Below are 27,316 nucleotides of genomic sequence, written 5' to 3'. Positions count from 1 at the left end.
GGGGATGAGGGAACGGCCGACAATGAGTCTTGTATCGTTTCTTCTTGGAATTTATTTAGGTTTTTATTGTAGTTTACTATGTGATTACTTTTTCTAAGTGTTCCATGAGCACATAAAAAGAAAATATAGGCTTTATTATCAGGAATTAAAATAATTTCTTTTTGTTCCTGTCTGCTAAATCTTTGAGCATCCTTGTATTGTGACCATTTCTGTCTCATTTTGTTTCAGTTCTGTCTCTTTTAAGCAAAATGTCACAGTTTTATTTTTTCAACCCAGTATGAAAGTTATTTCCTTTTAATATGGAAGTGTAACATATAATTATAACTAATAGTATGATCTTATTTCATCTTATTTTATTTTTATTTTTTTATTTTACTTTTCCTTTAACATCTGCTGTTTGCTATATGCACTGTATCTTCTCGGGTGATTTGAAAACTCACATCCTGTTTCTGATTCCAGGTTTTGCAAAAGTATTCTCAACCTTTGCTTTTTCTGATTATCAAGGTCAGGGTCACCAGTACTTGGAGCAGTACCTTTTGTCTCCCCTCTCCTTGCTCTTTTATGTTCTTTCATGCTACCTTCACCTACGATAATATGTGGAACTCAGAATGTTCCACATATTAATACTTTCTTTGCATTGCATACTATTTTTAAAAATTTTTCTTTTCAGTCAATATTACCTCATATTTATAGCATTTACAACCAAATATAGTAATTATTTAGATATAACTTTTTTGCTGGTTTCTATGTATACTACTAGATTTTTTATAGCTGATTTACCCTATCTTGAGCTCTTAATCGTGATACTTCGACATCTGGAGACGTTCGGTGTTGTTTTTGAGAACACCTGTAGGGGACGTGGTTGAGTCCTTGTGTGTGTTGTCTTTCACACAAATGGCAGCTGGGCCATATGTAAAATTCCAGAGTAACTCTTTTCCTCACAAAATTTATTTGCTGGTGTTTCTTTGTACTCTGCCCAGCAACACTAGCTTCCACCTCTTTGCCTAAATTGCACTGGAGCGTGCCATCATGGCTTTTGGGCTGCATGCTTTGTTCAGTTGGCCCTCTGTTGTTACTCCTCCTTGAAGCCCCTTTCCTGCCTTCATGGGCACTGGGCCAACCTCAGTCCCATTCTGTTTCTTTCCCTCTTCCGTCAAATTGTCATGCTTGGGAGATAAAATAGGGTTTCAGGTAGACATTAATTAGTGACACCGAAAGTTCACTTTACTGTGGGCAAGCACATAAATCATATTTAACTGGCTTTTACCAACTGAAAAAATTTCAGTGTATTCTAATGTGAAGAGCAAATGCTGAAGAAAGGAGAAACAAGAAAAAATGAAATAAGATTTTATACAAATTTCAGATTAGATGACGCTAAAGATCTGTAGAAGTTTTCTGAATCTACAATCTATAGATTTAAGATATTGTTTGTTTTTTCCAAGTCACTGCCTTAATCATGGGTTTCAGTCTTTGGAAGAAAATATGATGACCCTCATAGTCTAGGGAAAGCAGTAGTTTCCTCAGGTTTAATTGACTTTTAGGACAAAAGTTTACAAATTCTGTAAATATGTGTTATCAAAAAGCTGAAAACAAATTTTTTTTCCCCATTTAAATCATTTATTTGCTATTGAATGATAAAGTAAATTCAGAACAAGGCTTGGCTATTGCTATTGTATTCTATTGATAATAAAAATTCTATACAACCAACATCTTCTTTTTTTTTCTCTTCCTGAGGAAGATTCACCCTGAGCTAACATCCACTGCCAATCTTCCTCTTTTTCTATGTGAGCTGCCACCACAGCATGACCACTGACAGACGAGTGGTGTTGGTCTGCTCCCAGGAACCGAACCTGGGCTGCTGAAGCAGAGCACAGCTTAATCACTTGGCCACCGTGGCTGGCCCACAAACATCTTCTTAATACTCACTATGTGTAATGCATCAGGGTGAAAAGAATTTTTTAAATTCTTATTCAGTAATTGGGAATTGATTAAATTATACCTAGGCAAAGGGCTATCTTATGTGGCTATTAATCATTTTGGAAGAAATTTAAGGATATGGGAAATGCTGATAATATATTCAGTTAGAAAAAGTACTTTAGAGCTGGCCCGGTGGTGTAGTGGTTAAGTTTGTGTGCTCTGCTTTGGTGGCCCGGGGTTTGCAGGTTAGGATCCCAGGCGCGGACCTAGCACTGCTTATCAAGCCCCACTGTGGTGGCATCCCACATAAAATAGAGGAAGACTGGCACAGATGTTAGCTCAGTGACAATCTTCCTCAAGCAAAAAGAGGAAGATTGGCAACAGATGTTAGCTCAGGGCCAATCTTCCTCAAAAAAAAAAAAAAAGGAAAGAAAAGAAAAAACACTTTACAAAGTGATATATTCAGTATAATTTCCAATTTATCTAAAAAAGATTTTATTCAAAAGACTAAAACGAATATGTACCCGGGCCTAGCCTGGTGGCTGACTGGTTAAGTTCATGCATTCTGCTTCAGTGGCCCAGGGTTTTGCAGGTTCAGATCCCGGGCACGGACCTAGCACCACTCATCAAGCCATGCTGTGGCAGCATCTCACATAAAATAGAGGAAGGTTGGGACAGCTGTTAGCTCAGGGCCAATCTTCCTCACAAAAAAACCCCCAAACAAACAAAGAATATGTGCCTAAATGTTACTATTGTTTATTTCTGGACAAGTAAGAAAACCTTTTCCATATTCCTTCTAATTTTTCTACTATGAAAACAAATCCATTTTATAACCAGATGATAGTATGGTTTTGTTGTTGTTTCTTAAGGACATAGCCCTGCTCTTTAGGATTACAGAGAATGGACGTATTTATCCCCACTTCAGGGATCAATTTTGACCTCTTGGGAAAAGTGGGCTTGAATCTGGTTCTTAAAGAGGGAGCAAAATATTAATAGGCAAGTACACAAAAAGAGCAACACATACACCAAGCAGAAGAGCCTGCGTTGAGAAAATGTGCAGAATCAGGCAGGAAGACAGCAGATGAACTGGGTGGCTGGACCAGATGTTGCTTGACCTGAGGTGGGTGGTGAGAGAGTCCAGCCGGAGCTGGGGAGAGCGTTGAGATCTTTGGTGAGGAGTTCAGATCTTGCTCTGCACGTTGGATAAAAACATCGAAGGTTTTAGATTTGGGATTAGAGAATCGGTTCAAGAGTAGATGTTTGTTTCAGGTGATTCCAGAAGGAGAGATAAGCAGAATGAATGGTAGGCTGGGAGACCAGAGGCAGGAGATACTCAGGAGGCGTGTTCTTCTGTTTCTCTGCCTGATTCTTGTCAGTTGCCTGCCAGGGTTTTCTTCCTTCCTCCCTCTCTTAATTGTTGGGTGCTCCTGAGTCCTGCTTGCTGGCCTCATTATTTTGTGGCTATACTGAGCTTCGCAATGCTGTCGATTTCAACCTAGAGCTCCAGCTTGGATCTCTTTCCTGGGCTCCAAACCACTGTGTGTTTAACAATGTCCAGGTCACCTTCACCTGCTGTTCCCTGAGTCCTCAACCTCGAAGAAACTTCTGTCTTTTTCCCAAAGTCTGCTTCTTCTCCTTCCCTATCTAGTCCCTGAGCACAGTCTCCATTCTCCCGTCCTACCAGTTACTCAAGCCAGAAACTTCAGTGTCCTCACAAAAGACACAAAAGGACAAATCTTGTATGATTCCACTTATTTATGTGAGTTACCTAGAATAGGCAAATTCACAGAGTCAGAAAGTAGAATGGTGGCTTCCAGGGAGGGGGAGGGAATGGGGAGTCAGTGTGTAATGGGGACAGGATGATGAAAAAGTCCTGGTGATGGTTGCACAACATTGTGACAGTAATTAATGCCACTGAATTGCACATGTAAAAATGGTTAAAATAGTTGTTTTACGTTATGTATATTTTACCACAATTGAAAAATTAAAATTAATAATAATAAAATAAAACCTGTTCAACTTGGTTTGGCCCAATTTCTCCCAGACTTATTTGACTATGGAACCCTCTGGGCAAAAGAAAAAAAATATTTTAAAGGGTAACATATATTCACGTCCTTTCAGTGTTGGAGGAACACACTTTGGGGAACATTCTCACATAATTGGGGGCAGCAAAGAGGAATTAAGTTCTTCATTTCCTCACACTCTGCTGGAACTCTATGCAGTTCCTTAAGAAACATTACTGGAAATGGCGGTTGGGCTTTTCTTTAGAGGAATTTTGGGTCAGTTCGTCTTCCCCGGGCTGACCTGATGACGTTATTTCCCTGGGAGAGTGTATTTGCAGCTTTAAAACACTTAGCCCGAAAAGGAAATTCTCGAACACAGTCCACTCAAATTGGAGACAGATTTACTTCAACAAGTCGAAGAACACAATCTGCTCACTTTAGGAAGGTTTGCAAATTATTTTGGAAACACAGGAGGTTCTGCCTATTTGGGTAACTATCCGGCTTCTGGTCGCCAGTCTCCACGTGTTGAAACTCAAGGTCAGGACAGGGAATTGGGTGAGTGAAGAGGAAGTGAAGTGAGCAGCCTCAGGCCCTGCGTTGGTCGCTCCTTCCTCCAGTCCCAGGTCCCAGCCCAGTCTGGTTCTGCAGCAGGAAGTACTTAAGCGGCTCAGCCCACAGAGAGGTTTAATGTCCATAAGTCCCTCTGCAGATCTGGGAATCAGAGCCCTCAGGCTTCCTTGGCCACGGTGTTGCCCACTTTCAGGACACCTAGACCCTGCCTTGTCACTGCCCCTTGAGTCCTGAGATGTCCAGAGCTGACATGCACACACTCTTCTTCTCTCCGGCCCTTTCTGCTAACAGCCCTTCCGCCCTGCTTAGCTGCCAGGGCGTTTGCTTTGGTTGCCTGTCTGAGTTCCTGTTTCAGGAGCCTGTCTAATACCCCAAGCCCTGTACAACTAAAGAAGGCACCCTTGTTCAGTGTACAACCTGTGTGGCTGCCCAAGTCCATAAAGACTACTGAGTCCCTTCCTTATTCTGTTTACCCTCCTGCCCAGCAATTGGAATCTTGCCCTGAAATTTCAGTATAGGGTAACCTTTTCCATGCCAGTTTCTTTCTTTATTGAAAAGTACATGCTCCTTATAAAAACTTCAAACCTTATGGAGGTACATTTCCCACAATTTAGATAGTTGCCATTAATAATGGACTCTCTCTCTCTCTGTTTTTTGTTTTTCCCCCCATTCATCTACTAGTACGTGTGTGCATTGTACCAAAACTCCTGCTATACGTGCTGTTTTACAGCTTACTTTTTTTTCACTTAACTATGTATCTGCGGCATTGTTCCATTTTGGCAAGTGGGGATCTATTTCATGATTTAACAGCTGTATTGTATTTCATTATTTGGATGTACCTTGATTTCCCTAACTGGTCCCGTTGATGGACAATTGGAGTTTTTCCAGCTTTTTGCTATTGCATATAATGTAGCCATGAATAATCTGACACATATAAATCTTTGCGCAATTGCAAAAGAGGTTCTCTAGGACAAATTCCTAGGTAGAGTAGCTAGGTCAAATGGTATAAACATCTTAAATTTTAATAGACAAAAATCACCTTCCTCATGGTTTAACTGCTTTGCTCTCCCACCACGGTATGGTCAAGGGTCTGTTCCCTCCACCTCACCAACGCTGGCTAGCCTTTTCCAACTTTCCTAATCTAATAGGCGAAATGTTTTAGTTTGCATTACAAATTTTTTTACATAACTTCCCATCGTTAAACTCTGGAGTGATCCTGACTGCTTGAGGTTGAACATTTTTCCTCTATTTATCAGCCATTTATATTTCTTTAAATTCCTGCCCGGGCCTCTATTGTTTATGCACTTTAATTCTCGATTCTGAACTCTACCCACCAGGATGGGGAATCCATCCCCTCCTTTCAGACTCTCGTGCCAACTAGCACTTCCTGCCTTAAAGCTGGACAGTGCTGTCCAGCTCAGGACTTGTGGTGGGAAAGACCCAGGTTGACTCCCAGGTGCTCCACATATTGTGTGATCTTTAATGATTTTCTTAACCTCTTTATGCTCTAGTTTCCTCATTTGAATCTGAGATGGTAGTTTTGCCTACCACAAAGTGTTGTCTTCAGGATTGAATGGGATAATTTTTACATAAAGCACTTAATTTAGGTCTTGGCTCATCAAGTGAGTGTCCAGTAAATACTAGCCTTGTTATTATTGCTATAATAAGTGTACTGTTTGTTTTCTAACTTATGCTCTCTGACCAGTATCAATACCGAGATAGTGAAGGATATAGGGGAAGTCTCTGAAAATGGAGCCATGCTAAAACATTTCCAGTGTTGTTTATATCTTCTCCATTCCCATAATTGTCCTGGGGCTCAAACATTAGTGAGGTGGCTTGGCTCCGAATATAACACTTTCCAGCATTATTCTGCCTGTGCACCTCTGTTCTCTCATTTATTGCAGCCGAGTTACATATAATCAGAGGTTACAAACTATACAGCTAAATGTAGCTCACCAGTTTCTCAGGTTTACACAGGGTTGTGAGTTGTGCTTTTTTTTTTTTTTAAAGATTTTATTTTTTTTCCCCAAAGCCCACCGGTACATAGTTGTATATTCTTCGTTGTGAGTCCTTCTAGTTGTGGCATGTGGGACGCTGCCTCAGCGTGGTTTGATGAGCAGTGCCATGTCCGCGCCCGAGATTCGAACCAACGAAACACTGGGCCGCCTGCAGCGGAGTGCACGAACTTAACCACTCGGCCACGGGGCCAGCCCCGTGCTTTTTTTTAAGAAAAAAAAAATCTGAAGCAACATTTAGAAGTTAGGACATTCATATAAAAAATCTAGATTAACAGCTTTCTTGAGAAATAGGAGATATTGGCAAGCATCCACTAGAGCTGGATTTCTGCTGACACTCTAGATGGGGCATGGAGGCTCCAGGTTTCTGTGCACCCTCTCTTCCCCCCCCCCCCCCCCAACTCTTGTTTCTGTCCTCCTCATCCCATGCAGCTGGTTATCATTTGTAATTCATCATCACACTCGCCCTGTTGTTCTCCTTATGGTAGAGGAATATTTCTTGGTACCCATGTCTCTACTAAAAGTGGGGAAGCAAAACAAAAATACTGAAACAAGCATTTTTCTATATATAAGTGAAGGATATTCCCATGCGTTTAATCTGCTGAGAAAAATGTGTGTTCATTTTAGCCGTTGGCTTCATTCATTGACCTGACTGGCCAAGCCCCTGGCAATGGAGATGGGACTGGTGTATGAATCCGTCCTAACAACGTGCCCCTAGGGGGTGCTCCAGGGTCCTCTCTACTCCCTTTACCACAGTGGTTCTCAACCTCAACCTGGAAGTTTTAAAAACTATTGAGGCCTGGGTTTTGGGGTGTTCTACCCCTTGCCCACTCCTCCTCCAAAGAGCTGAAGAACCTTATTGGCGGGGTCAAGGGGAGGAAGGTCATGATACTGACCCTTCCTGGCTGCCTACTTCCCTCCAGCGCAAACAGGTCCCCGTGCTCCATTCTGTGTTCCCAGGCAGCCAGCACTTCCTTTTCGAGTATTCACGTTATCACCATTTTTTGTTTATATGTCTATTTCCCTTACCAAACTGGAAGCTCCTTGATTGCAGGGACTGTACTATACCATTCTAATATTCTTGGTGCTCAGGACATAATTGGTGTTCAATAAATATTTTCTAATGGATTTAGTTTTTAAAAATTTTATTGACTCTTTTGCCATATGAAAAGCTGTTATCTGGGTGCTGTGGGGATAGAAAAGAGTTTAAAATGTAGTTTATATTCTGAAGGAGCTTGTTATCCAGTTGGGGAGATAGGGTCAATCATTCATTTATTCGTTCATTAGTTATTCAACATATACTGAGTACATAAGCTGTAGTCAGCTTGGCAGTGGGGATACAAAGATATCAAGGTGTGTACTCCACTCTCAAGTGGCTTCCAGTCTAGTAGGGGAGACAGATGTGAAACGATATAAAACAAGCACAACATAATGTGATAAGGGCAGTGATATAATTTCTAGTAATCGTTAATATATAGTAAAACATGAATAGCTCAAAACAGATGGAATAACTGTCACAAAGCAGTGCATGCCTTGGTGGTTGTCAAGTAGAAGCAAAGCTCAGTTTTCCTAGGGGGTCACTAAGGGGACACTAAGAAGTAACCGCTGAGAAAAGGGGCTTCATGGTGCAATCAGTGGTTCATGGTGCAAATCAGTACAGCCAAGGCCCAGAGAAGGCCCTCATTAGAAGACCTGACTCAGCTTGACCTAGGGTTTCCCATACTTACGTGACTGTGGAGTTCTCTTCCCAACTATTTAGCATCCTGTGGAACTGGATTCCTTATAGGCCTTATGGGGAATGCCAGTATAGACACCATCTGTAATTAGACAGTTGGTCGCTCTTAACATTTTTGGGGACATGGACCTTTTGAGAAATTAATGGTGGGGGGGGGGATTGTGCGCAATTCATGTGTTCCTTGAAGTCATCCAAGACCCCTCTCCACGATCAGGGAAAGAAAAGAAGGGAGCAAAGAAGGGCCAAGACAAAAGAGGCTGGAAAAGACTGGTCTTGTTCAGTTTGACTGTGAAGGAGAGATCATGCCAGGAGAGGGGACCATGATGAGTTGGAGAGGCCAACTGTGGAAGGCCTGAAATGCCTGGCATAGAATTATCTGTCCTTAATGTTAATTGAGTCTTGACTGTGAAGTTCAAGGGGTATGTGAGGCCAAAGATGTCTCTACTAACAGAGTCTAGAGTCATAGTAAGATTATTTACAGAAATAACAAAGTCATGGAGCTAAAACTTCAACATGTCAAAACCTATATTATTATCATGTTGAAATGCCCCAACTTGCCTTGATTCACTAGTGCTGAGTCTCCACCTGAAAATTCACTTTCAGAATTGAATTTGCCATCTAACTGAGCATTCTACCTTGAACAGTTAAAAATCAGATTGGTCTGACTTCTAATTTTAGAAGGAATCAGGCTGACCTTCATTGCACTGTTGCTAACTGGAGCCCGTTACCTGGGTGACTAGATTTACAATATGTCAGTATGCAAATACCATCTGCCCAAGAGGAGGAAGGAAGAAAGGCCTTCCTCCTCTGGGGTTGTCAGCAGTTCTGGAAATGTCTTCTTCTGGAACAGGGTGGAAGGAAGAGATGAGGAGAAGGGAAAACCAGGGAAGAAGATGTGAGATTTCACTTTTAGAGCCTTTCATCACTCTTTCCCCACATAGGTGTTTGTGGTTTGCCTTATGGACTGTCCTATAAGGTATATCGTTAGGAATATACATGTGGGGTTTAGATTTTACATTACTTCCAGGGGTGTGAGCAAAAGGGTGGTATATATCACTTCAGTGTATCACAAAACACTTAGATTCAGATAATCGCAATAGCTTAATGAATCGTTTGAATATGCGATTCTTGGCTTCAACTAATGCCATTATGAATCTAATTTCCAATTGATAAAGAGAGTATGAGCCAGATAGGGAGCCCAATGCCTTTATCGTTTGAGCCCTCAAGAAGAGTGAATAGTAGCGGATATTCCATTTCATTTTCCTACACATCAGGTTGACTGCGTAAGCTTGACAGGATTTTCTCCCACCAAATATCTATATTCAGCTCCTGTCCTGTGTATTGTTTCAGGCTGAGGTTGAGAATCACATTTGGAAACATTCAAATCTGAAGGCAGGGGAAGTTTTATTCCTTTTCATGAAATAACTATCACATCAGCTGTCAGCTGCAGGAATTTCTTCCACCCACACATTTTCTGAGTCCAAATTAGATGGACTCATTAATTTTAACTTTTACTTTAAAACTCAAGGACTTGAATGGGTGAGTGTGCTTCCTTTAATTGCTGTGTGTCAGAATTTGTTTAGGAGGAAGAGTTTCCAGGAGCAGGGCCGAGAATCTCTTGGCTTCTAATTTTGTCCCCACTGGTGACTTCCCCTGTGACCTCTTCTCTCCTTGCTCTCTTTGGCACTGCTGTCTCCCACCTCTTTAAAAAATTCCTCCTAACATTAACCTAAAACTGTCAGCAGCATGCAAGAGTGAGGAAAGTCCTTTACTCACCAGGGTACTTTCACCCAGTCTTATAAATAAAGAGCCTTTTATTTGGATGTCATGCAAGTGGCTGAGGAGATTACAGTAGTCTCCCCTTGTCTGCGGTTTCACTTTCTGCAGTTTCAGTTATCCTCAGTGCAAACATATTAAATGGGAAATTCATAAACAATATTCATAAGTTTTAGGTTGCGTGATCTGAGTAGTGTAATGAAATTTCGCACCATCCCACCCGGAACGTGAATCATCCTTTTGTCCAGCAGATCCACGCTGTGTCTGCTGCCTGCCTGTTAGTCGCTTCGTGGCCTTCAGATGACTGTCTTGGTATACAGTGCCTGTGTTCACGTAACCCTTATTTTACTTAATAATGGCCCCAAATCTCCAGAGTAGTGATGCTGGCAGTTAGGATATGCCAAAGAGAAGCCATAAAGTGCTTCTTTTAAATGAAAAGGTGAAAGTTCTCAACTCGAAAAGGAAAGCAAAAAAACCACATGCTGAGGTGTCTAAGATCTACGGTAAGAACAAATCTTCTATCTGTGAAATTGTGAAGAAGGAAAAAGAAATTCGTCCAAGTTTTGCTGTCACATCTCAAGTATGTATGCATGGGAAAAAACATAGTATATATAGGGTTCAGTACTATCTGGTTTCTGGCATCCACTGGGAGTCTTGGAATGTACCCCACCCCCCCGTCCCGTGGATAAGAGGGGACTATGGTAATGCCAGAGACAGGGGAGGGTGGATCTTGGAGTTTGACTGCCTGGATTCAAATCCCAGCTCTACTGCTTTCTAGCTGGGTGAGCTTGGGCAAGTTACTCGACTTCTCTGTGCACCAGTTTCTTCATTTGTAAAATAGGGATAAAAATACTGTCTACCTCATAGGGTTGTTGTGAGCATTAAATAAGTATAAATGCTTTAGAACCATGCTGACCCTGGAGAGGTTAGCACTGTGTGGCAGCTTTTATTATGATTTCTGTTATGCATCTTCAGGAGTCCTGGGAAGTAGAGAAGTTTTGCTGTGAGTGAGTAGATGTCCACGATTCATTTGTAGGCTGTGACTTTCCCCTTCCTTCTTGCCAAGCTAGTACCTATCCATGCACAGGTCTAGCCTCATTTTTCATATGATGCCCTCTTGGACAACTGTAGCCCGTGCTGCTCTGTCCCTAACCCCTCAAACACTTTCCGTCCATGCTGCATAATTAGTGCATTTGGATATGCTCTCTTAGCTTCTAACTGTCCTGTCACGTTTAGCTCTTTGTTGTCCCTGCACAGTGGTGAAAAGATGCCACATGGCTGGATTGTTGCCCATGATAGTGGTTCATTGAATGTGCCCAAGTGTAAAATATGGTGACACAAGCAAGCAAGGCCACACTTCCACAATGCTTACTTTTGGCTTTAGAAGTCACTTGTTTGACTTTCTTGTTTCTGCAAGTAACTTAAAACTATCAAAAGTAAGTATGAGACATTATTGGTGGGAATGTAAAATGGCGCAGCCGCTGTGGATAACAGTTTGACAGCTCCTCAAAAGGTCAACACAGAGTTACCATAGAGTTACACAGAGTTACCCAGCAATCCCACCCCGGGTATATGCCCAAGAGAAATGAAGACACATCCGCAGAAAGACTTGTCCACATCCATGGAGACAGGGGTCTGAGTCGGGGCCAGGGGCTGGGAGGAGGGGAGAGTGGGGAGTGACTGCTCATCCGTGTGGAGTTCTTTTGGGTATGATGAAAATATTCTGGAATTAGACGTTAGTGACGGATGCACAACCTTCCGAATGTACCATAAACCACTGAATTATATACTTAAAAAAAAAAGTAGGTATGAGAAACTCCTTCAGTCTACTTCAGAATTTAAAGTCATTTCCCAGATTACTTTTTCAAGACTAGCTGTCACCTAAAGTAGAATAAAAAGTGACTTAATCCATAAGAAGAACGTGAAAAATGCAAATTACCAAGAATGGCTTTTTCACCTTGAATCTTTGAATGTAAGTCCTATACATTCAATTCGTAAGTAAATTCTGCAGGACTGTTTGCTGCCTTCTATGTTGTGATTCTAGAATTTGCCACATTCCTGGCTGGGCCCTCAAAATAATACTGAATGCAGCTTCTATAACAGAAATAGAAGCGCCTTTCCAGGTCATGCCCACCACCCCCACCCCCAGGCTCCCTAAGGTAATCATTCGTGGCTGCTTCTTTTTGGTGCCCTGACAGAGTGACTTAACTGTTTGTGAATGTGTTGGGGCCCTTTCAACTAACAGAGATTTATTGCACTGAGTTTATCTTATGTTTGCAAACACAGCATTTCCAAGGGACACTCTCCAACCCCCTGAAAAATAACCATCTCAGTTCATCAGTGTTTCATCAGAAGGGTCTACTGAGTGACATTTCTGATTTAAATAAATAATAGGGTTGAAATCTCTCCCAGGGCTGTCTCAGGACTTACTTGGAAGAAGGGTTTGAAATGCCCACGCACCTAAAATGAGCTTTACAAGAATGAGAGATCCAAGAAAGAACCTAGTTCATTTTAAAATATCCTGTGATCATCTCACACCGGTTAGGATGGCTATTCTTTAAAAACGAAAACAAAAATGGAAAATAATAAGTGTTGGCAAGGATGTGGGGAAATTGGAATCCTCGTACATTGCTGCTGCAAATATAAAATGGTGCAGCTGCTGTAGAAAACAGTTTGGTGGTTCCTTAAAAAGTTGAACATAGAATTACCATATGATCCAGCAATTCCACGTCTCATATAAACTCAAAAGAATTGAAAGCAGGGACTCAAACAGATACTGGTACACCAATGTTCATAGCAGCATTATTCACAATACTAGCCAAAGGTGGAAGCAACCTGAATACCTATCAGCAGGTGAATGGGTAAACAAAATGTGGTACATACATGCAATGGAATATTATTCAGCCTTAAAAAGGAATGAAATTCTGATAGATACATGCTACAATATGGATGAACCTTGAATACATTATGCTAAGTGAAAGAAGCCAGCCACAAAAGGATACATATTGTGTGATTCCACTTATATGAAGTAGCTAGAATAGACAAATTCATAGAGACAGAAAGCAGATTAGAGGTTACTAGAGGGTGAGGGGGATAGGGAGCTGTTGTCTAATGGTGACAGAGTTTCTTTTTGAGAAGATGAAAAAGTTCGGAAATGGACGGTAGTGATGGTTGCCCAACATTGCGAATGTACTGAATGCCACTGAATTGTACATTTAAAAACAGTTAAAATGGTGAATTTTGTTATGTAGAGTTTACCATAATAAAAAATGAAAAAAAAAGGTCTTTTTCTCCCAACTCTTTGAAAACATGGTGAACTGTGTTCCATCATGGCATCGCCTGGAGGACTTGTTCCCCTCCTTCCTTAGGAGGTTACACAGAAAGACAGAAGAACTACCAACTGTTGATACAGGGAGGAGAGGGCCCCCACTCCGTCTTGAAAGAACCCATTGATAGAATCTCTCTCCAGGTCATTAGAATAAGTGCAGAATGCAAAAGAGCTCAGAAGATAGATTTTTAAATGTAGCAATTCCTGGAACTGTACCCAATTTACTCTATTTGCTTGTCTTTGTTAACTGTCTCAAGAGAGGAAGAGTTGACAACCATTTGCTTTTCTCAATCAGTTATCTGCTTTTTTTACCCAGGAAGACACACCCTTAGGCTGCGATTGCTTAAGAGAGTGGTGCCTGCCTTGCAAGCAGCCTCACGCTCTACAAATGCTGGCTACCTATGGGCTACAAGTCCCACCGGTATGAAACCTGGGGCCTCGTCTCCAAAGTGGGGTGAAGGAAGATGCTGGAACTTTCCAAACTTAGATCCACAGATATAACTTGCTCGTAACTCTCAGCATAGTTAGCAGAGGCCCGAAGCCACCTGCTGGGCCAGCTAGCACTTAAGCAAGCAAAGGGATTCAGTGACCTTCACATGTTATTCTAAGCATGAAGTGGCTCAAATTGAATAAATCTTTTAAAACGTTGAGAACTCCCCTTGTCCATTTGTCCACGAAGCAGCAAGTGCGTCTCTTTGCGTTCAGTTTGCCCTTCTGCTCTCGGAAGGTCTCGAAGACGCTAAAACTAATTACCGTCATTCCTGCAAGTGTCTCTCTCCTTTTAACGACTCCCACAGCTACCCTGAATGCTACCGTTCATTTTCCTGAAGGACTGATAGGAGCAGTAGGCTTCACAAATGGGCTTTTCTAATTCTGGAAGACCCCGCTACCCCCAGAATAGAGAGACCTCTCTCCTGGAAACACCTTTGGCTGTGAGGCCAAGGGTAAGGGGATGAGCATCGACAAGGGGATGGTGCAGGATGCCTTTCCCAGGAGAGCGGTATGTCCATTTTCCCCCTTTTTGGTCGTGTGATTGGCTGTGGGTGTATGTTCCATAGTAAACACAACAGCCTTGATTGCTTTCTAAAGGTCAGACCTGTCACCAAGGCTTTCCATTTGCCGGAGTTGCGGTCGGTTTCACATTTCTCCACAAACGGTTTGAAAGCTCCGATGTAAACTTCAAGGTCCTTCAGGGCGTCGCCTTGTGTCTTCAAGGTGGAACTCCTAAGGAAGCCCTCCTCTTCACCAGAGACCAGGTCTGTCTTGTTCATAGCTCCACCTCCAGTGTCTACAGGGCCTGGCACACACTGAATGCTTGTTGATGCACAAACCAGAATGGACAAGACTCTCCAGACCCAAGACTGTCCCCACAACCAATGTATGGAGAAATCCTATGTCTGCCACGAGGGCCAACCACCTTTGTGGTTTTGAGTTGAGTCCTAGCAGTTCCTGTCCTTGCTCTCTTAATGGTTTTTCATGACACTCACTAATGGCTAATTTGTTCAGCTTCTCATTTATAAACACAAGGGCATGCCACCTCCTGCTTTAGCCGATGCTTATAAAGCAGCCTATACCTGCTGCATGTTATCATTTTGGTTTTTCACTATTTGCCTCAAATGAGTTCTCAGGGCTAGAATACCACCCCCAGGGCGAGTCAGTGTTGGAAGGAGCGGAGAAAATGTGCACTCTTACTTTTCACATATTCTAAAGAATATCACTGCTCTCCCACACTCAGTCAAGTCGATGATGCTCCGAAATGGCCGAGGGCACTGGAAATGATTTGCACAGACTTGTGCAGCCGCAGGCGTAGAGTTATGCTTGCACAAGCTCGCAGCATATCCTGAGCCCTTCCCTTGACATGAAGTTGCTCTATTTCTATTCACTGCAGTTCAAAACCTAGGACTGGTTAAGCAGTGTATGAAACTGTTTATATTAGTTTGTCACAAAAGGGGGATTTTTTCAATTAAATGTCGATAACCCAGCTCCTTCTTGAATCTTTTTATCAGCTTTTTCATTCCTGCACCCTGGCATAATGACACAGGTATTACGTAAACTTACAAAAATCCAGAGAAAAGATAAATAGGTGATGATGCACTGATATCCTGAAATATGAGCTGCAGGTTCGTATTTTCTTTGTGGGATCGGATATTGGTTTTCGTAGTTTATTGACCCGGCAGGGAGAGATATGACGAAATACCAAAGAACTTTGCACTTTTTTTTTTTTTACCTCCCTGTCTACACGGAGAAATCTGGACATTGAATTACAGAGCCAGAAAGACTGAGAGGTTAGCCAGTCACGGCCTTGCAGAACCCAAATCAGATCCAGCCCTTGGAGAATACGCTCTACCTTCCCCGAGGAAACAGGAATTGGTCTCGCTGTGGAGTCACTCTTAGGCGGAACCCCAGGCTGAGGAGGAAACGGAAGGACTAGGCTGTGAAATGTGACAATCCTGTTCCATAAGGAACTGGTGTTCTCATTCCCCGTATTAAGGTTGACGGGATCAGAAAGCGTTTGTATTCAGTTAATCACTCTTTCCCTTCTGTCAGGGGCTTTGTCTGCGACATGTCACAGTTAGCAGCACGTTGCTTGGGAGCATCAGCAACGTGAATCCTCTAGAGTGCTAATATTAAAGACATTAAGTCTAGGGCACAGTGAGCCAGACGACTCCCCTGGCATGGCAGGAATAACCACGTGCCATGCAACAGTGTCTCTGAGCGAGTCATTTTATAGTTCTCCTGTCCACTCAGCTCAACACCTTCAGATAAGCTTCCAAACCAAAGAGCCATCAAATAGAAAAGTCTCCGTCCTTTGCAAAAGCTTTTTCATAATCATAAAAATAGACTCACTGTTAGGTGGGCACCTTGAGGTTTGGAGCAAGTGAGCCACACTCACTAAAAAATATGTTCCCAGGCTTTTAAAAAAATTGTGATAAGGTCCACATCACATAAAATTTACCATTTTAACTGTTTTTAAATGTACAGTTCAATGGCATTGAGTACATTCTCAGTGTTGTACAACCATCACCACCATCCTTCACTAGAACTTTTTCATTATCCCAAAACTCTGTCCCCATTAAACAGTAACCCCCGTTCCCTCCTCCCCAGCCCCTGGCACCCACCATTCTACTTTCTGTCTCTATGAATTTGACTACTCTAGCTACCTCATATAAGTGGAAGTCTTCAGGCTTTTTTAGAATATTTTGCTAAGTGTTCGATCAGAATACCATCTGATAAAAATGCTTACCGAAGGAAAAGATAGTCTTGGGCAGATGGTCAAGTTTTCTTGGGTTTTTGGTTGTACGGGTATATGGCAGATGCCTTGTTCTCTTGTAACAGAGAAAAGAATGAAACAGATCTTCAAGGCCGGGTCAGACGTGTTGCAACAGAAGGAGCAATAGCTACAGCAGTTTGTAACAGTTTTACATTTTACAAAGCATTTCAGTTCGTAAGGTTTTTTCTCACTTGATTCTCACCATGTCCTGTGAGGTATTTTATTAGTCCCATATTAATAATAAGAAACTGTGGCTCAGATAAGTAAATTGTCTCAGGTTACAAAGCTAATCAAAGGCAGAATCAGGACTTTGGCTTCAAGTTTTCAGTTTTAAAACCCCAGTGCTTTCCATCATAGCACACTGTGAACAATTATCACTTCTCTGGAGGTCCAGCTAATCACCAGTCCTCAGAAAGAGAGCCTTCTCCAAACAGATCCCTACTGGTCAGTGCTCCACCTTGCTAGCTTGGAAACACGGAAACCCTCGGCCTGGCTCTGTGGCTTGGCCAGCCAGCGTGTAAAGACTTGGCGAGGCATAATGGCCCGACGCTCGATCCTGTTGGTCTAGTTAGGGTCTAGACCAGCACCGTCCAATAGAAATGTGTGAGCCACAAATGCGAGTCACGTACGTCATTTAGAATTTTCTAGGAGCCACATTTTAAAAAAGTAAAAAGAAATAGATGAAGTTGATTTTAAGAATATATTTCAGTTAACCTAATATATCCAAAATACTGTTGTTTCAATCTGTAATCAATATAAAAATTATTGATGAGCTATTTTACTTTTTTTTTTTGGTTGCTAAATCTTCAAAATTGAGTGTGCATTTTACACTTACAGCTATCTCAAGTCAGATGCTAATTTTTCCTTGGAGGTACTGGATCTGAATTTAGATTTCATGAAATTTCCAGTTGAAAAAGTAGATTCACGTACCCAAGGTGTTTCAAAAATATGTAAAGTTTACTAATAGGTGAAATGAATGTCAGTTTTTAAATTTAAATTAAAGAAAGTTTAAAATTCTGTCCTTCCATTACACAGGCCAAGTTTCGAATGCTCGCTAGACAAATATGGCAAGTGGCTACCAGCCGGGCAGCACAGGTCTAGGTGAGCAGCTGGCTGGCCCAGACCAGACCCAGTGCCAGTGGACTAGAGCAGAGGTCTGCAAACTTTTTCTGCAAAGCGCCAGATAGTAAATATTTTCAACTTTGCAAGCCATACAGTCTCCATTGCAACTACTCAACCCTGCTGTTGTATAATGAAAGGAACCACAGAATGAGTGAGCGTGGTTTTGTTCCAATAAAACTTTCTTTAAAAAACAGGCACCAGCCCACGTAGTTTGCTGACTGCTGGACCAGAACATTTGTCCTGGTGCCTTAGCTGTGCTGTGGGATTGCAGACAACAGCGAGCTCTAGCCTCTAGCTCTCTGAGACAAGGTTGTTAAAATCTAGACTCATTGTATCTCCTTCCCTGTGTCTAATTACAATTTTGGCACCACTTTGCCGGAATACTGCAATGCTCCTGAATCCTGTGTGATGTTTTATCTTTCAGATGCTCTTCAGTGGGCTCCTTGCGTATCATGAGGCAATTGTTTCACTGTGCTTTAAGGTCCAGGTATTGAGAGTGGAGAAGGCTGGAAGAGTTTTGACAAAAGCATTAATAGTGATGTGAATAATGGGGGAAACTCCCGAGAATGCCAAATTATATCACCCTCTGCTCTTTCCGCTATCGACACAGCCAGAGTGAGACAGGCAGGAATCACTCACATTTCACAGATGGAAAAAATACATGATGTCACGTTAGGTCAGAGGGACAGGTGTTTCTGTGTGGTTATTAGGTTATGTGGCATCCATCCATTTTGATGGTAAAGGTGAAAGTAGATGTAAAGTCTGATTCCCAACCTGGAGCCTTGAGGTCCCGAGTCATAACATCGGAATAACTCCATCTGGAGTTGGTGAAGTTTATTGCAAAGCAGTCGTTCCCACCTTTCACATCATGATGATTGGAAATGGAGGAAGAGAAAGGGGACAGGAAGGGAGGACACAGGGACAGATTGGAAGGAAGATGGCGCCTCCTTGTTTCTTTAGGGTGGGGCAATCTGGGAGCCTGGCCTTGCAGAGACCTCTGAAGCTCAGCAGCCAGGGAGGGAGAGGGCAGTTAAGTGAAAATCAGTTATAGCTTGGCGTTCTGTTGAGCCTAAAATTTTGGGTCCTGTCCTTCTTTCAGCTTTCAGCAAGGATGGTGTTCAAGGTGTTGTTGGTGCTCAGTTAATAATCTCTTATCGTACTCAGGAGTTCTGGCTTGGGGTTGCCTTTTCTAAAACCAGAGTTTGAGGTTGAACCGTACTAAGTAACTTGATCACGCCCCGCCATAGAGTTTGCAAAAGTACAAACCGATGAAACCGCTTGGCTTCTCCAAGCACATTACGCAACTCTGCCTTCTCTCAAAATTTGCAGCTCTATCAAACGTGCAGCGCTGTGTGCAAGTGGGAAAGATCTGAAGCCCCGAGATGTCTTTTGACTGCAGAGATAATTATTTGGGGTAGCTGTTCTGATGATGGCTCACACAGAGGCTCAGCCCTGCAGCGAGGAGCTGTCTCTAATCATGATTGCCGTGATGATGATTACCCAAACGCTGGAATTATAACAATAGATTTTACAAAGTTAGAGCATAATTGCTCCACCATTCCATATGTGAGCACAGTTTAAACAACTTTGATCTTTCAAATGATATCAGACTTTTGTTCTTCATCTTCTGAAATAGCAAAGTTCAGAGGCAGTGGCTCCGAACGACCCCCCTTTTTCAATCATAGTGAGGCCTAGAATTGTGAAAGCAACTCACCTGTTAGAGAAATGAGGGCTGAAGTTGGGTGGAGAAGAGGACAGATCCGTGGTGTTCCAGTCCCAGCTCTGCCACCTAGAAGCCACGTGGCATGGACAGCATTTCTAACCTCTCTGAGACTCAGCTTCCTCACCTGTAAATACCGACCTTGATGAATCACTGTGAGTATTAGAAATGAATATAAAGCACCTAATTGGTGCCTTGCACTAATAGGCAATCAATTCAGCTACACTCTCCCTCATCATCATCGATTCTCTTATCAATCCTCTGGCTTCAAAGTCTTCAGAATCCCTCTGAGTCTGGATCTGGCAGCCTTCATTTGACATACAAATTGGTTTGGAGCTGGTGATGAGGGATGGGGTATTTTCACTAAATTAGGGATGAAGCTTTGCAAGAAATTAGTATTAAAGAGGAAAGAAGAAATGGGCTTCCTAAAGATAGAACATTTTGGCCTCGGCACTGTTTAGTATTGTGCAGGTACCAATGAATGCCTTCGCCACTCTCTCCTCCAGGGCTTCTCAGCATTTCGCTGTTGGATTGAATGAGGTCCCAACTGCCTTTTCCCACAGAGTCTGAATGTAAAAGGGCTGGGACAGCCCGGGGTTGAGCATTTTTAGGAGTGTCTAGTGACTTTGAGTCAGATGTTTCACGGACTATTTGTCCTGCCCTCTTCTCCCCAACTGAGAATCTGCTTGATGTATGTATCTGTGAGTCAATTTGTGGTTTAAAAACAAGAACAGAACCTCTGCTTCTCTACAGCCCAGCTCAGATAGCCACAAGCAGCAGAGCAGGCCTCACTTGCTGAGGAGGGAAATAAGTGACAGCTACAGAGCCCTTGACCACCTCAGTGTCTGGGCTTGAGTGTCCTGCCACCCCCAGCAATGTCACCTACGTTACTGCATCTGGCGTCTCTTGGTCGCCCCCAGACTGACGCTATGTTAGTGAGCTAAGGCTGGTGTCTGCCCTGCGCTGGCTCATTCCGGAGCCGCTGGAATGATCAATGAGATCAGGCAGCCAGGCCCTCCTCGGGCCACAGTGAATCAGTGCCGGCTGCCTCGGCCGATGCCCTTCTCCACGGAGCAGGAAGCACTTGAGCTGACTAGTCCTGCTAATGGCTTTTCTGTGTCACACGTCATCCTTGATCCCATCCAGTTTCCATATGTGAGTGGGTTGGAGCTCCTCAAGATGGTCCAGTGGTAGACTGAGCTCTTCTACCAAACCCCCCACTAAAGCCTTTGACAGGATTTTGGTTTAGGAGTATCTGCTTCAGAAGCAGAGACAAGACTTTTTTTAAAAAATTGTGGTGGAAATCACATAATATAAACTTAACCATTTTAAAGTCAACTCAGTGGCATCTAGTACGTTCACGATATTGTGCAACCACCACCTCTATCAAGATCCAAAATATTTTCATCACCCCAAAAGGAAATCCCGTACCCGTGGTATTTGTTTGCCAGGTCTGCCGTAACAAAGCACCACAGACCGAGTGGCTTAAATCAGAACTTTATGGTCTCACTGTTGTGGCACTAGAAGTCCAAGGTCTACGTGTCACGGCAGGGCTGGTTCCCTCTGAAGGCTATGACAGAAGGATCCATTCTAGGCCAATCCTTGGCTTGTGGATGGCCATCTTCTCCCTGCATCGCTCCACCTCGTCTTCCTTCTATGCATGTCTCTGCGTCCAACTTGCCCCTTTGTATAAGGACTCCAGTCCTGTTTCTTAGTGCCCACCCTTATGACCTCATTTTAACTTGATTACCTCTGCAAAGACTCTGTCACAAATAAGGTCACATTCTGAGGCACTGGGACATCAACATAAGAGTTTTTGGGAGACAGTTTAACCCATAACACCCATTTAGCAGTATCAGTTTCAATACTTCATTCCTCTTTATGGCTGAATAATATTCTACTGTAGGTAAACTCTTATTTTTTGGACACCAAGTACAAAGCAATTGCCATTGAAATCTCCACCTCTGGGCAACAGGACATCCTGTTACAGGCCTGTGTGCCCGTCTGCATAAGGTGGAGCATTGATTTCACAGGTGTGTCTCACAGATCTCCAACCTGTAAACTCTTTCTTGCTGTCTTTCCCCTTGAAAAAGTGTTAGTCTTTATGAGCAAAAGTAAGAGCAGGACTTACTAAGGGGAAGCCAGGAAGATTCTGACTCCAGAATTCGTTTTAAAAATAGATTTTATCTTTGATTTTCCTCTCTCCTCTTCCTGCTCTTATCCTCAGTGCTCCCCCTTCCCCCAAGCACACACACACTTATGTTAAAAGCCTTGTAAATGTAGACCTTTCTGGGGAGAGGCGTGGCACAGGAAGCACTGCCCTTTGAGAAGACCCAGCAGGCTGCTGTTCCCATTGTCATGGTTACTGGGCCTGGTCCCTGGGGCTGGCCTCAAACCAGAGCCTTTCAGATTCTCTTCACACTCCCCTCCCTGCACCTGCCTCAGAATGAAAGAGGGACCTTCAGACGTGTGTGTCCTCTCAGCCTTGGAACCCACTGCACTGTTGATTTATACATTTCACCTGCCCCCTTAATTTAAAATCTCTTTTTCTCTCTTATGCGTGTTGACAGGAGACCTATATCCCTGCTGGCCTGGGCTCTTTTGGGAACAGCCCAGAGCCATCATTAGGTTGCTGCAAACTCAGGCCTCTTTCCCCCATCCCAAGGACCTCGACAATGATGACGCTCTGTGTGTGTGTGTGTGTGTGTGTGTTGTTTCACACTGAATCTGCGGGATGGACCACAGAAGGGTCTCACTGTCCTGCCTCCTGAGTCTGAACAAAAGTCATTTTATTTCCCCTCTCTTTCCTCTCTCTCTCTCTCTCTCTCTTTCTTTTCTCCATCAAATTAGTTTTGCCACTTTGGAAATTCACTGGGTGAAGAAATGCCTGCTGGGCCCAGGGTTTTCAGAGAAGTAGGAAGGAAAGTGGAACAAATGATGACAGGACAGAAAGCGTTCATATCAAATGTTATTCCATATTATCATTTTCATGGAAGCACATATGGCTTCTGGGACCTCAGGCTGGAAGGCTCCACACTGTTAGTGGAATTGGATAAAAAGGAGCTAAAGATATTGTAGATTTTCCTCATTGTGGATCAGCCTTTAGAACACAGGTTCCTCTCATGGTGGGACCTGGGCATCTGGAGTTTTTAGAGGCTTCCAGGTGATTCTAATGTCCAGCCACCTCTGACCACTACCGTTCTAGGGAACAGAGGCCTCCAGGAGAGTTGAGCACTTTGAGAGAGGTGATGGAAGAGACAGATGACATCTAATCCTCTTGTGCCCAGCAATGCAGCGAATTCCCTAATTAGGCAGAAGGGACAGAAATAACACACCCTAGCCTGTCTTTGGCCAAGCAACATAGAGCTTTAGCTCCACTGAACCCTGTAGGGCCAGAGTGGAAAGGGGACTCCAGTGCTCCCACCTCCCGGCTGCCCCCCATGTCTTGGTTCACTGCCAAACCTTGAAGACCGCCAGCCACCCCAGCGAGCATTCCCCCAGGTGATGCAATCTGCTCACAGGAACATGCCGTTTCTACATGCTACTCACAACTGGTTCTTCTCTTCACTCCCGAGGAAAAGTAGCACCAGGCCCGTGTGTCTGCTTTCATTTCTCAACAGAGAGGGCTGATGCTATTAGTCGCTCGCCACGCAGTAGTTAAAGGTGGGGTGTTTTCGAAGGCAAGCAGTGGGGCTGACCTCTCCGTCTCTGTGTTTTGTAGTACAAAATCGGACAACTGTACATGATCAGCAAGCACAGCCACGAACAGAGTGACCGAGGAGAAGGGGTGGAGGTCGTCCAGAATGAGCCCTTCGAGGACCCTCACCACGGCAACGGGCAGTTCACCGAGAAGCGAGTGTATCTCAACAGGTCAGTCACGGGGCCGCAGGCCCTCTCCCATGCAGGAGCCCCTCCCACCTGGCCCCACCACACGACTGAGATACTGGCAGTGTGTGGGGTCAAAAGGCGACTTGGAAAGTCATTACATCCACCCGATAGATCCACCCTTCTAGTCGTTTCCAAAAACAGAATCCCCTGCCTTCTGCAAAATAGTCCTTGACTGCATTTTCATTAGAAGAAGCTTTCCTCTTGCCTTTCCCATGCCTTCCGTGACATGTTAAGATGAAATCTGATCTTAAGGATTAAAGGACTTTGTCTTGTCCCTTGGTTCAGTGTTAGCAGAAGGAAAGAGATGGCTTTGCCTGTAGGTTGTAGAGAAGTCCTGGCGGTGGCAGTGTGCCATTGGGGTCTTGGCTTGGTAAGATTTCCACTTATTGCCAAGTGACCTCTCAGTTTTCTGCAAAGGGTGTTGACAAAACGAACAGTCACCTGTGACCAAAGTGATATACAATGCTAAGGTGGTTTCTATTTCTCAGGTGGACCAACCCATCCTTCCCAAGGCAGAGCTTGTCCTCTCCTCTTTTGGAAAGGTAAAGCATTGAGGATCATAACCCGGCAGCAATGAGGACGACCATTTCTGCTTTGCAAAATATATTCTTTAATCTCTTGCTATTTTCTTATCATGAATGGCATAATTGATTATTGGAGCTTGTCTGATCTTCTTCCTACCCTACAGCCCCCTGCAGCCCATTTTCTTCCATTCACTTCTTTTCTGGGTCAGAACATTTGTAGTCACATGCCATTTGGAGTATATTTTATTGAAAGTAACTATCTACTCCAGTGAACCAGTGCATGACCAGTCTGGTCTTTGCTCTCATTTCCATGAATACTCTTTACCCTCACCTATGGCCTCTCCTAGAGCCCATATGGAATTATTCAGAAAGCATTTCCCACATAACAGCTGGACTGAGCCCCAGTTTATTCACTGATACGTGTGAATATTTATCCATTCTCAGTGATTTGCCCATGGTCAGACATCTCTGAGAGGAGCTGTATTTGGATTTCATCATTCTCACCTGGCCTCCACCCCCTGGCAGGTTGAAGTGGACTATTCCGTTTTGATGTGAGAGTTTGGGTCCTGTCACTAGGGTGTATGGCAATCTCTCAGGCCAGTATTCTGACAGTGAAGGCCATGGGCTGATTAAACCAATGCATTTTAATCTGCCCAGGGATGGAGTACCAGGGAATTCCTGAGTCACGATGAAATGCAAATGAAATTGATCCTATTCATCTGTTAGTAGCTGTGAATTCCCAGGATTTGGAACCAGTTCAGCCTCTAGCCAGCTGTTGATCTGCAGGAGTAGCTGAGCTCCTGGTCTAGCCTGGGGATGGCTTCCCTATAGAGACAGGTTTCTCAATATGCTCCTCTGGCATTCTTGTGCAGAGGGTGTAAATCAACTATTGAGCAGGGATTGTCTCTGCAGAGCAAACAGAAGCAAGGGAGACGCAAGAAAACAGATACAAACCTACAGAAAATTCCATTTCTTGGCAGATGACTCCATTTCCCAAAGATATTGCCTGGGGAATATTTCCTATATATCAACTTAAAGAAGAATTTTAGGAAGCTTTATAACTTTTCCTGAAACAGAACAAGAAGTGTCCAGCTGTCTCTGTCATGTCTGTTTTCTCTATCAAATTATATGCTATTTATTTTAAAGGAGAATAATAAGCATTAGTAAGAGGGAAATTTGTTATAAATAGAATATCTGGACTTCCAGTAATAGTAACTAAAAAGATTAATGTGGACCTTCCTCCACCTCGTATGACAAACACAGGATGAAATATAACGATATAAAGCTGAGTTCAAAACAAAGAAATGGAAATCCTCAGGTCCTAGAAATAAAGAAGAAACTAAAACCAGAGTGGATAGCACATGAACTAATGCTGAGGAAGCTGGAGGGTGTCAGAACTGAGTGTAGACCCTGACATCTAGGGGCTGGGGGTGTCATGCCTGTAAGGGAACAGGAAATGTGGCCTTGGCCCACACAAATGGGGAGTTAGAACTGAGAATTGTGCATAAAAATCATTTTTGACAATCAAGGACTAAGAGAGCTTACCGCTCAGAGAACAACATTGAAAGAACTACTAAAGGATATGCTTGAAGTAAAAGGAAATTGAACCCAAGAAGGAGGAGGGGGATCTAGAAGTAATGCTAAACAAAGAAATCAGTAAGCATCTGGGCAAACCGGAATGAGTATAGAATGTTTAAAAAATACTAATAATGAGTAATTGGGGGTATATTTGTAGAATTTAAATAATAGTAATAGCAGAAGATGAGAGGTTAGTAATTATAGTAAATAAAACATACTCTAAATTGCTAATATTGTTTAGGAAGAAGAAAGTGATGTTGATTAATTTAAAATTGTTTAAGGCAAGTGTGCATATTCAAATTACAAAGATAACCTCTGATGGAATGGTAAAACAATACATAACTTCCAAGAGAAAACTTGACCAATCCAGTAGAAGGCAGAGGAAGAACAAAGAGAAGCCTACAAAAAGCATGGTCAATAGAAAAATATAAATTTTGATGGTAAGACATTGAAATATGTCACGGTCACAATAAAGATATGTGAGTTAAATCCTGGCCCTGAACCCAGCTCAACAAATATATGGCAACACTGACAAAATCACAAGTAGCCTAAAGTTATCACGAGAGATTTTAACATACCTGTTTAATAAACTGATAGATCAAGTAGATAAACAATTTAGCAGACATAGAGAAGACGTAAACAACTCAATTACAAACTTGATCTGGTGGACATTAATAGACCCTAGAACCAACATGCTTTGCAAACACACATGAAAATGTACAGAAACTGACTACAAACCAGGCTAGAAATCAGTCTCAGCAAATACCAGAAAATCAGTATCATGTAGATCCTGTTGGCTGATTACAAAGCATTACAATAAGAAATGGATAAAAACAACAAAAAATGAACTTTCTCATCATTTAGAAATGTAAAAATGTCTAAATAATTAGTGGTTGAAAATGTCAGATACTCACTTTCCAGCCACCTTTGCAGCTAGAGATGGTCATGTGACTTGGTTCCAGCCAATGAGACGTAAGATTTTCCTCCTTGCTAAAAAGAGAAAGATTTTCAAGAGAGGCAGGATCTGCTTCTAAGAAAGTGGGAGGAAATGGATGGTGACTGCTGTGAAGACAATGAATAGTGCCTACCACGTGAATCTTAAGGACAAAACTGAAGAATAACAGTACAAAAAGGACAATGTAGACCAATCTCAGTTAAGAACGTAAGAAAGGAAATCCCATATCAAAAATTAGCAAATTAAATACCTCAGAGAATAATAATAATAAACCATGATGTGATCAGATTTATCTCTGTTAGCATCAATATGAGATTTCAACAAGATTGCTGGGTATAAAATTCATATACAAAAATCAGTAGCACTGTTTATACAGCAGGGACAATAAATGGAAAATATAATTTTTTTGCAATTCCACTTACAATAGAAAAAGAAACTTAAAGATACCCGGTAATAAATCTACATGATATACAAAATTTTCTTTGGAAAAAAATATGCAATGTTAGTGGAGGACATTTTAAAAACCCTAGATAAATGGCAATATTCATGGATGGGAAATGCTATATTATAAAGTTGCCATTGATTCCCAAATCAATTGTAAATTTAATGCAAATATAATTAAAATGCCAACAGGGTTGTTTTTTAAATAGAATTTGAGAATATAATCCTAAAATTTCTAATTACTATAGCTTTATAAAGAGCCTTGATATTTGGTAGGGCAAGTCCCTCCTATTTATTCAACTTTTCCAAAATTGTTTATATGAGTTTTAGGGTTAGAAACCCAAGTGATGTGAAGAATGACTGAAGAAATCAAGAACTTTCAACCTAGAAAAGCTAGACTTGGGGTGTATAATGGCGGAATCCAGTGGGAGATGAATTAGGCTTATGTATCCTATAAGACTCAGAAGGACCAA

The 27,316-nt window shown here is 42.5% G+C and overlaps 1 protein-coding gene across 2 annotated transcripts in view; it reads left to right on the top strand.

The window, feature by feature from the left end:
* The window catches only part of PITPNC1 (phosphatidylinositol transfer protein cytoplasmic 1), a 234,592-nt gene that overhangs the window by 92,211 nt on the left and 115,065 nt on the right, over window positions 1–27,316 (top strand). For both annotated transcript variants that reach the window (XM_046675541.1, XM_046675542.1), the window contains exon 2: window positions 23,179–23,327. In XM_046675541.1, the coding sequence (XP_046531497.1) occupies window positions 23,179–23,327 (149 nt within the window). The remainder of the gene's footprint in view (window positions 1–23,178; window positions 23,328–27,316) is intronic.

The sequence above is a fragment of the Equus quagga genome, chromosome 11, assembly GCF_021613505.1.
Source record: "Equus quagga isolate Etosha38 chromosome 11, UCLA_HA_Equagga_1.0, whole genome shotgun sequence".
NCBI classification, from domain to species: domain Eukaryota; kingdom Metazoa; phylum Chordata; class Mammalia; order Perissodactyla; family Equidae; genus Equus; species Equus quagga.
This window is presented reverse-complemented; position numbering and strand designations above follow the sequence as displayed.